Here is an 11,653-nt window from a genome sequence, read left to right as displayed (position 1 = left end):
CTCGCCTATGTTTTCAATTTTTCCACAAGGGGCATGCATCACATCCATTCATTCATTTAATATTTTATGATTAAAAAATTTTTTTTTAAGTTTTTGGCTGTGCCACACACCATGTGGGATCTTAGTTCCCTGACCAGGGATCAAACCCATGAACCCTGCAGTGGAAGCACAGAGTCTTAACCACTGGACTACCAGGGAAGTCCCCCATTATTTTATGATTTTTTAAAAAAGAATTTAAACAGTACATGGTAAATTATTTAAACAGTACAGAAGGGCATGGATGAAAAGCACCTCTCCAGAAGCAACCAATTAACACTTTCTTACACATCCTCACAGAAACTAGCTATACACTGTATTTTTTTTTGGCGGTACGCGGGCCTCTCACTGTTGAGGCCTCTCCCGTTGCGGAGCATAGGCTCCAGACGCGCAGGCTCAGCGGCCATGGCTCACGGGCCTAGCCACTCCGTGGCATGTGGGATCTTCCCGGACTGGGGCACAAACTCGTGTCCCCTGCATCAGCAGGCAGACTGTCAACCACTGCGCCACCAGGGAAGCCCCTACACTGTATTATTTTTATAATCAGAAAAGGTTAAAAAAACACACCCAGAAATATACCTAGTATACTTAATTCTATTCCAATCTAACTTTCATAAATTTATCTAAGCAGGATTTCCTCTTTTCTTTAAAACTACTTCTACTAAATTCAAGAGGTATTACCCCCCTAGAGCTAATATATTTGAGGCTCTGTAAAGAAGTCCAACTTAACTTTATCCATTACCCTCCTAATTTTATGTATTTCAATCATATTCTCTGTTAACATCTCAGGCTATATTCACAGATGCCACCTCTTCACAGCTGCCCCTCTCTAAACCTTCAGATTTACTTTAATAAAAGTAGGCTGGATGTCATATATAGACTAATTCAAACACAAGTATGAAAACAACAAACGAATGTATCCCCCACAGACAAAAGTTACAAATCCAGGAAAACAAACCACTATGTGACCTGAAAACTGTTTTAGAAATACCTGCTTTGGATTCAAAACTGTATAAGTACAAAACTACATTAAAAAAAAGGATGTGGACTTCCCTGGTGGCGCAGTGGTTGAGAGTCCGCCTGCTGATGCAGGGGACACGGGTTCGTGCCCTGGTCCGGGAAGATCCCACATGCTGCGGAGCGGCTGGGCCCGTGAGCCATGGCCACTGAGCCTGAGCGTCCGGAGCATATGCTCCGCAACGGAGAGGCCACAACAGTGAGAGGCCCACGAACCGCAAAAAAAAAAAAAAAAAAAGGATGCATATAAATGATGTAAAAATGAGAGTAACTGTCAAATCTGGGTTTTAATTTCCATTATTGTTATTACAATTTGTAAAAAAAAAAACAAAAAAAACCGACTTCAAAACATTGGTTGGAAGAGAATCTTATATTGTTTGTGTGCTGGCCTTATTAGGTGTTAACAGCAGACTCTAATTTTAATGATTAACAATGATTTCTAAAAGTATGAGTACAATAATGACGAATGGACATTTTATAAAATAAGCACTGTTCAGCACAAGAACAATCTGTTAACATCTTAATTCTGATGTGGATTAAAGAAAGAAGCTGGACTTTAGTACAACTTGTTAAAAAATGCAAACAGGCAAACAAGCTAAGAAAGGGAAATAAAATGTACCAATCTCCCATGCAGAAACATGATTCTTTGCTAGTACCTTTGTCCTTCTTGAAATCCAGCGCGTCTTGTTTATCTGTGACAATTTCCTTCATGTTAACAACACTTCGGTGGATTAGCTGACGAAGGATTTTTATCTCACGAATGGCTGTAATTGGGAAGCCCTCTTTCTCATTGTCCAGTCTCACCTTCTTCAGGGCCACTAGCTCTCCTGTTACAACAAATTCAAACTGTTATATTACAATTAGCATTTTTTGGCCACCATCATGAATCAACCAATATACGCTCTTGCTCTGAAACAGACTTAATGCCTACTTTTTTTTTTTTTGCGGTACGCGGGCCTCTCATTGTTGTGGCCTCTCCCGTTGCAGAGCACAGGCTCCAGACGCATAGGCTCAGCGGCCACGGCTCACAGGCCTAGCCACGCCGCGGCACGTGGGATCTTCCCAGACCAGGGCACAAACCCATGTCCCCTGTATCGGCAGGCGGGCTCTCAACCACTGCGCCACCAGGGAAGCCCCTTAATGCCTACTTTAATGCTACATGGCAGATACTTTTATACTGTTAAAAAAAAAAAAATCCCCATTTTCCCTTTCTTATCTTTGTCTTTTTAAACATTAAAAAAAGTTTTTTTTTTTTCTTTGCAGTACACGGGCCTCTCACTGTTGTGGCCTCTCCCATTGCGGAGCACAGGCCCAGTGGCCATGGCTCACGGGCCTAGCTGCTCCGCGGCATGTGGGATCTTCCTGGACCGGGGCACGAACCCGTGTCCCCTGCATCGACAGGCGGACTCTCAACCACTGCGCCACCAGGGAAGCCCTTAAAATTTTAATTCAATATTCTGTTAAGCCTAAAAATTTTGTATTATTAAAATATATCAATAATCCAGCTACTTCATTTTATCTTCAAGGACTAGCCCCTTACCAAAGAGCAACTGACAAATTTTATTTTTACCTTCTCTTAAATTCCCAGCAAGCTTATTATAAAACATTTACAATGGACAGAAGGAGGAAGGTTTTTAGACAGTAATAATTATACTCTTCTTTTGGAAAATTTTAGTCTATTTCATAACCTTTGGAGACCAAATAACTCAAAGTTTACTTTTGCTAAATCCACCTAAGACATCAGTACTGCTAAATTTTTAACCTTCTGACATCTAAAATTTTGTGGCAATATTTACCTGTGTCTTTGTCCTTGGCTTTATATACTTGGCCGTAGGTTCCCTCTCCAATAATCCCAATAATGTCAAACTTGTCCACACAGCGTTTCCCCCAGTCACTTTCTGTTTGTCTTCTTTCTCCATAACGAGGACAACAAATTCTAAAAAAGGGAAAACAAAAATAAAAACAAACAAAAAAGTTATTTTAAAAAATTATGTGCATTCCTTTTTTTCTTTCTCTTTTTTATTTATTTATTTGGCTGCATCACATGGCTTGAGGGATCCCGATCAGGGATCAAAACCGTGCCCCCTGCAGTAGGAGCATGGAGTCCTAACCACGCCAAGGAATTACCTAAGCGTATTCAAAGAACAAAACAGAATTCTTTTATGATGATTTCTCTGGCTCCTGAGTCTTTTATCAGTTTCTTTATTAAAAAAGCAGGAATCAAATGATATGAAATAAATAGTTTAAACAGTCTCTCACAGTGGCTAATCTCTCACAGATTTTTTTTTTTTTGCTTCAGGAAGACATAAGATCAAATAACAATAGATTTGCTACTTTATTGAGTACTGGCTTCCTCAGCCATAGAATGGGAAAATAATCCCTACATCATAGGGTTACTATGAAAGTAAAATATAAAACTGGCAATAATATGTGCTCAATAAATGGCAACTATTTTTACTACCAAGAGAAGAACGCTAACAATCTGAAGATCAAACTCAGATTCTACTACATTTATGGCATGGCAATTTATGTAGTTCGGGAAAAAAAATCCCCCATCTATTAATTCTTTTTTTTTTTTTTTTTTATTAATTCTTCATTAATGTGTACATGGTTGACACTCTCTGAATTAAAGGATTTTTTTCTTCTTTAATACGCTAAGTATTATGAATTCAAAAGATACACTGGGATCAATGTTCATGGTATACTTGGATTTGGGAAATTATTGTTTTTCTAAAAAACACAACATGGTATCTATGAGTGTAGATGAAAGGATTTTATCCATTAAAATAAAATAAGATCTACATTAGGCCCAATCCTCTATAAGCCTACTGGTGTAGGTTGTGGTCCAAAGGTAAGGAAGAAAGCTGTAATTAAGGAAGGGTCCCTCCAAAAACTCACTTTGGTCTCTTTTTGTACGGTTGCTGAGGTGGTGTGATTGCCTTTGGTTCTGGAGAGTCTGGGGGAGATGGATCCCCACCAGGGAGCTCTGGAGGGAGAGGGAGGTCTGTGAGTAGGTGACGTGGCCTTTGTTCCTTCTCCTTCTTTACAGGTTTTGATGGTAGAGTTTCTTTCGGACTAAACAACAGAGAGGAAAAAATGAAAAAGATCACAATTACTTAAAGGATGTGCAAATAAAACTTTTCAAAGATTATAATGTCTGGCTGTTAAAAGATTACAAAGATTTTACTTTTAAGGGAAAAAAACCCCAGTAATATAACAATGAAATGGAGTTTATCACAGTTAAAGAGACTTGGATTTTGCAAAAAGAAATCTATAGTATATTAAAAAAACTAATAAAAAATTTGGCATATTATTTGTAGCAACTTTAATAAACTTCTTTAATGTCCTTCCTAAGATTCTATGTGGATTTTTATTGAGATGAAATAAAATGCAGGAAGTTATAATCTTAAATTTGCAAAGCACCACTGCAACTCATGAAGTCACCAAACCTGCTCCATATTTTAACCAGCAAAGATTTAAATGACTGAAAGCCCAGCAATGTAATACTGGGTTGGCCAAAAAGTTTGTTCGAGTTTTTCCATGTTACAGAAAAACCTGAATGAACTTTTTGGCCAAGCCAATACTATTATGTTACTGAAGATGTGGCGAGAAACTTGGAAAAAGCAAATAGTATTTTACAGTGTTTTGTAAGAAATAGAGCTAAGCTGGAAATCAAAATAAGTGAAAAATATACTTATTTATTCTACTGGCTGGGAAGCAAAAGGCAACCATATCCGACCATCCAAAATGGATAAATAACCTTCAAACTAAAAATCTAAGGAGAAAGAGTCCAAGAGACTATTTCAGAATCATTAAAACACTGATAGCAGAAGGTCTCTCATGATAATCAACAAATTTTAATAGTCAGTGGGGAAAACAGAAGGGATGGCTTTCCTGGAATAGACTAGAAAATTCAGTTTTCAGATCCAATTTTTAACCACCTCTATTTATGAGTAAAGGAAGGATTTTGTGCCATGCATGTCCTCAGAAAAGATAGTGCAGCATACTAATTCATGCCTACAAATAAAACCATGCTAGATAGTCTTTTGTATTCCATCACAGTTATCAGCAGATTAAAAAGAATCTGAGAATCCTAACCACAGTACAAACCTCCTCTACGTTTTCAACAAGTGGTTATTTAAAAAAAAATTCTTTCATGAATACTTCCACAGAACCATAAAGAACAGATCTACCCCTTGCAATGTATGTTTTTGTTTTTGTTTTTGTTTTTGGCTGCGTTGTCTTTGTTGCTGGGCGCGGGCTTTTCTCTAGTTGCGGAGAGCGGGGTCTACTGTTCGTTGCGGTTCACGGGCTTCTCATTGGGTGGCTACTCTCATTGCAGAGTACGGGCTCTAGGCGCGTGGGCTTCAGTAGTTGTGGCACTCGGGCTCAGTAGTTGTGGCTCATGGGCTCTAGAGCACAGGCTCAGCAGTTGTGGCGCACGGGCTTAGTTGCTCTGCGGCATGTGGGATCTTCCTGGGACAGGGCTCGAACCCGTGTCCCCCGCATTGGCAGGTGGATTCTTAACCACTGCGCCAGCAAGGAAGCCCCGCAATGTATCTTTTTAAAGCATACTGCTGCCCTCTGTGTGTGAAACACAATCTCAAAAGCTACTACTTCCTACCAATTTTCATCATTTTAATCTCTTATAAATCAGACAGAACAATAGAATCTAGTTTGTACCATATCAACCAGAACTGGGGTAGTCAATGGAGAGCAAAACAATCACCTGAAACTTTCTGTTAAATTACTGATAGAGGTGAACACACAACATTATTATAATTTGCACTAAGATTTTTCTACCCTGGGAACAAAGCCTGTTACCAGAAAACTCTTGAGTCAGGATGCCATATAGATTTTTTAAATTTCCCCAATTTTTAAGACATTTGGGAAAGAAAATTCCTAATTTTTCAACTAATGTCAAAATAGTTTTTATAAATTTCAATTCCTCATGACTCAGAAATAGATTCCATCTTGGTTCTGTGTCACTAGAATCAAATTATCTGAATTCTTTCACCATCATTTACATTCAGTCTGTATTTTATACTTACACTTGTTTTATCCAAAATTTACTTTATGGGTTCAAATATTGTTTGCTACTGTGAAAATGTACATTGCTTCTGAAAAATTATATTTTTAGTATGTTTATGTCAAGAAAGAATGAGTGTTTGATGGGATACGTACTACCAGTTCAGGGCACAAGTTAATAGAGGTCAAATTCTGTTTCAATAAATTCCAAATGTACCAAAAACCTTGGAATAATGATGACCCATAAAATTGCAGTGCTTAACAACATTATGCTCTTTAGCCTTTAGTGTAGGGCACTCACTAAAATAAAGCTCTATATAGTTCTGAGGGCATACAGTAGATGCAGAGAGCCTAACATATTGGAGCAGATACTGAACATCTAAGTCATTACTTGAAGATTCAGTACCAGGAAGTGCTGATCTACCCTACCAATATCAGTATTTCCTGGTTCTCCATTTATACCTGCAGATGGGTTCACATGTAGTGACAAGGTTGCATAATGCTTGTGTATAATTAAAAAAAAAAAAAAAAAAGTTGCCAAGCTCCAAGATGCTGAAATTTTAGAATCCGGATAGTCTCTTGGAATTTACGATGCTGGATTTAATCTGTAGGTACAATGTAACACCTCTAATAAGTCTTTATTGTTAATAAAGAAAAAAATATGAATTTACATATGAACTATGTGAAAAGAAATTAATTTTTTTTGGGGGGGTGGCCGTACCACGTGGCTTCAGGGCTCTTAGTTCCCCGACCAGGGATAGAACCCGAGCCCCCTGCAGTGGAAGCACAGAGTCCTAACCACTGGACCATCAGGGAATTCCCCAAAATTAATTCTTATTAATTAATTTTCAAAATGTAAAATAAACTACTTTAAATAGATCATTTATCTCCTTCCCCTTAAAGCAGGTTGTTTAAAAAGTGATTTATTTTTACAAACTTCTATTAAAAATTTGAGTGAATACATTAAAAACATTGTATTAGCATTCTAGTAAAAAACAAGCATTCTATTACAAAAATCCTAAAATCTAATCTGAATGTTTACCCAGGTCTATTCTACACGAGCTCAGTACTTTAAAAATACAGCCTTTGAGAATAATGTAGACTCTATTCAAGTCTGATAAAACTCCAAATGAACCAGGCTATCAAAAAAATAAAGAAAACAATATTAAAAAAACCCTATGTGGTTAACTGAAAATTTTTTAAAAAGCAGCAGATCCCCATGAATAGCTATGTTCATGAAGAATGTACCATAACACGGTGGATGTTTGGCAGCCTTTGCTTCTTGAAACCAAGAATTGCAGACCATGAATCATAAAGGTTTTTGCAGTACCATTAATTAAATTCACTCCTGCATTTGATACCTGGGTTAATACACTCCTGCCCAATTTATATGTTTGAAAGAAAAATTTCAATCTTTTCCCAAAAAGACAAATCCTCTAATACAAGCTTTATGTCATGCAGGTGGCAAATAATTTAACTACATGCCCGATGTCATTTCACACAAGCCCTGACTCTGGCTCCTTCAGCAGTTTTACTTATTCAAATAATCAATATTTAATGACTGCATTCTGTGTTCTATGTTTAAAGCACTGTAGGCAATAAAAAGATGTGTAAGTCACATTCTCAACATTTAAGCTCCTGAAGCCTCACATGAGAGAAAGTAGGAGGAATATGAGTCCCATGTGCAACTTTCAGATTACTTCCTAAAAAGTTTTCTTACATAAAATTATTTTTCGGGACATCCCTGGTGGTCCAGTGGTTAGGACTCCACGCTTCCAATGCAAGGTGGGCAGGTTCAATCCCTGCTCAGGGAACTAGGGTCTTGCATGCTGCGCAGTGTGGCCAAAAAAATTTTTTTAAATAAATAAATATTTTTCATGTGAAAGATAGGTGCAGCTGGTACATGGATAGGGTGGCACCAAATAAGTAAACAAAAACAAGAACAGAAAAACTATCTTGAATTTATAGTTTTATAGTGAAAAAATAAAACTGATAGTGGAAGAAATCTTCACTTCCATTTTTCTACCTTTAGTAAGGACTATAAAATAAAATAGTTACATTTTTGGAATCAGAATATATAACAAAAATAAGTTTTCTCACTTCATTCTCTCTCTTACACATTTTTAAAGATAGCGACACATACTCAAATAAGCACTGAATAGTCTTACTTTACCCCTCATCTGCAATCTGAAAGATAAAAATTCCTATGTGCTTTCTATCAAAATTGTTCCACCTCTGGAAACCTGCACTCCATGCTGACACATGGTAGGTAGGTTCAACAGCTATTTGGTTAGCCAAGTAAATATTTCAAAAGGAGGATCCTTAGCCACACTGATATTGTCCTAGCCACTATGTAAACTAAGATTTAAACAAGGTTCCTGCGGATAGACAGTGGCCTAGGTTCCCTTTGGATGATACTCAATTGACTATTTTCCAACAAAAACTGTAAAAATATATCGCTTGTATCTATGAGAAGTATATTGTGTACCTCAAACAAATTTTTCTACATAAATTTCAGGTTCTGTTCTCCTTTGCAGTTCTCAGGATGTGGCAGAATTCATAAATACCTATTAATATTAGAAAGAGCATGTGAAATTTTTCTTTAAAATCAGATTTACAGCTATGTATAGTAATGGAGCCATTCTTTTAAATAATCTCTTTCCCTCTCATTTATTGCACTTGCACCTTCTAAAAAAAGTGCAGAGTGTAATCTGAAAAAATATAGATCTAGAGGGCTGAAATGTATCACTGTTCAAACTACTGATGTCATCTGGAAAGTAAGGGAAGCTTGGGAATTGGTCTGGGATGCAAGACCGATAATACTTATTTTTGTGCTTACAGTGGAAGTTTGTTGCAATAAGTGAAACTCACATCCTCCAGAACAAGAGGGCAGAATCTCCATAGGAAAAAGAATAATAGAAAGATTGCCATGGCATATGTCACTGCTAAATCATGTTTGTTTGGTGGTACTTGCCTGGCTAGGCCTGTCAAGAAATTAAACAAATATATTTCCTAAAGCCTTCCATGAAATCAGATTCATGCTTCAAATTATTTCAGTTTTCAACACTCAGAGGACTCATTAAAATTAGAGCTCTTCCCATCACCCCACTGTGAATTTATATTCTAATTAGCAAAGATTCTACATATTGTTCTTTTCTTCTTACAGGATAATTAATTTTTTTAAAGCATCAGGAGGAAAAAAAAGTAGCTATAAAAGACATTTTTGGGACCACTGAGGATATTATTATTATTGATATGCTACTGATATTATTTAATAAATGAATGACAAGTTTTTTAGGGTGATAAAGGTATTGTGATTATATAGGAAAATGTTCTTGTTAGGAGAGACATGCTAAAGTATTTAGAAGTGTCATGATATCTACAGTTAAAACAAATATGGCAGAAAATTAACAACTGGTGAATCAAGGTGAGGAGTATACAGGTGTTAATTATATTCTTTTAACTTTTCTGCAGCTATTTAATATTAAAATTTTCAACATAAAAATTTAAGGAAAAAAATAAAAATAAAAATAAAAATAAAAAATAAATAAAAAATAAATAAAAAAAAAAAATTTAAGGAGAGGGCTTCCCTGGTGGTGCAGTGGTTGGGAGTCCGCCTGCTGATGCGGGGGACATGGGTTCGTGCCCCGGTCCGGGAGGATCCCACGTGCCGCGGAGCGGCTGGGCCTGTGAGCCATGGCTGCTGGGCCTGTGTGTCTGGAGCCTGTGCTCCGCAACGGGAGAGGCCACAATGGTGAGAAGCCCGCGTACCGCAAAAAAAAAAAAAAAATTTAAGGAGAAAAACACACGATTTTTAAAAATTTGAATCAAAATTATCAATAAATACACTTATGAGTAAAAGGGTTACGTAGACCTCAAACTGTAATTCTCTTTTCCTAACAAATGTCATATATAAGGGCTTTTCCACTGAAAACCAAACATCAAAGGCATTTCCTATTCATGAAAGCATTCTAAACAGCCATTCATTAGATCAATTTTGACAAAGCTTGAGAACAAAAAATACATTACACTTAGAACAAGACGGCTAAAATTTCCCAGTTAACCACAGGACTTACCTATCCATGTCATCATCTCCCAGTAATAAGGGTGGGAGGGGCAGAGGAGGCAACGTTGAAGTTTTTAGGTGTGGAATAGCAGCTGTTACAGACACTTGAGTCTTCACAGAAACCTGTACAGGGGGCTGAGAATTTGCCTGAGAGGACAGAGTTGATGTCCTTGGGTGAATAGAAGGGGGCAAAGTTGAAGTACTAGAAGAAAGAACCTGACTAAATGCTGGTTGGGGAGGAGGCAGAGGTGGTTGCTGTGGAAGAGCTGGTAGTGGAGGCAAAGGTGGCAAGGGGGGTGTCTGAGGTGGAGGGGTAGTAGTTGGTAAAGGAGGTGGAGAAGTAACTGTGGGAAGAGGTGGAAGGGTCTCCTTTTCAGATGTCTCTGTCTCTTTTGGAGTAGCAATCTCCTCTTTCAGTGCTACAGGTTTAGAGTCTCTTGTTCCCTGTCCTTTTGAATCTTTAAGAACAGGATGCTTCTCAGAGTTTTCATCCAACTTTATTTTCCCTGTATCTAAAGAATTTTTGACCTCTGTATTTAGATGTGTTACATTCACCAGTTCGGTATCTGGGGCAGATTTTTCCAATTTTACACCTCTGGGTAACTTTTTAGACTCCAAGCCTGAATCCTTAGCCTCTACTGAACTGTTCTCTTTTCTAGGCAAAAATATAGGCGAACCCTTGGATTCCTTTCCATCCATTTTTGCTGCAGCAGCTGCTGCTCTTTCCTTCTTTTTCCTACTGAGTTCAGCTCCCAAGCTGGAGTTCAGTGGAAGCCTGACAGGTGAGATACTGGAATGTCGACTGCGTGACCCGGATCTCTTCTTTTTACTATGAGAAGATGAGTGTCTTGAATATGCGGGACTTCTACTTCTAGACTTCATGGATTTTCTACTGGAAAAAGAAAAAAGCAGTTTAAAATGGATAGACTACAGCAATGTGGAATAGATCAGTTAAACCAACTATGAAGAACTGTAACTTAAAAAACCCACTGAGTATTTAGCAATCTTAAAAATAGATTAGGTACCATCAAATAATAATAATAACGTATCAATATTGGTTCATTAATTGTAACAAATGTAAGATGTTAACAATGGGGGAAACTGAGTTTGAGGACATAAAATAATTCTTTGTACTATCTTTACAATTTTTCTGTAAATTTAAAACTGTTCTTTACTTTAAAAAATAGATTAGAAGGAAATAAATCCTGCATGGCAACATATTTCAATCATATCATCTAAAAATTATCCACTACTTATTCAACTGAAGGAAGATGGATGGATACTTTTTTCCCATGCTAGAAAATACCCATATTCACAATGATTACTTTTAGCATTTTGGTTTAAATATCTGATAAACTGAAAACATGATTTTAAAAAGTCATACTTAATGCTAAACGTGGGTTATATCAATTAGGAAGTTAAAAGTAACTAGCACACTTCACCAAAACCTAAATTTTTTAAACTAGACAGCTATTTTATTGAGAAATCCCAGGAAAAGATTCTGTT

The 11,653-nt window shown here is 37.2% G+C and overlaps 1 protein-coding gene across 10 annotated transcripts in view; it reads right to left on the bottom strand.

Moving 5' to 3' along the window:
* Positions 1-11,653, bottom strand: part of CDK12 (cyclin dependent kinase 12) — a 64,888-nt gene that overhangs the window by 47,868 nt on the left and 5,367 nt on the right. For 8 of the 10 annotated variants that reach the window (XM_032615392.1, XM_032615394.1, XM_032615391.1 and 5 more), the window contains exons 2-5: positions 10,158-11,039; positions 3,952-4,128; positions 2,850-2,989; positions 1,710-1,880 (exon numbers count right to left, since the gene is read on the bottom strand). In XM_032615392.1, the coding sequence (XP_032471283.1) occupies positions 1,710-1,880; positions 2,850-2,989; positions 3,952-4,128; positions 10,158-11,039 (1,370 nt within the window). The remainder of the gene's footprint in view (positions 1-1,709; positions 1,881-2,849; positions 2,990-3,951; positions 4,129-10,157; positions 11,040-11,653) is intronic. The other 2 variants (XM_032615388.1, XM_032615390.1) reach the window with 1 other exon arrangement.

Source organism: Phocoena sinus, chromosome 20 (genome assembly GCF_008692025.1).
Source record: "Phocoena sinus isolate mPhoSin1 chromosome 20, mPhoSin1.pri, whole genome shotgun sequence".
Taxonomy (NCBI): domain Eukaryota; kingdom Metazoa; phylum Chordata; class Mammalia; order Artiodactyla; family Phocoenidae; genus Phocoena; species Phocoena sinus.
The sequence above is the reverse complement of the archived record's forward strand: the minus strand, read 5'-3'. Positions and strand labels throughout refer to the sequence as shown.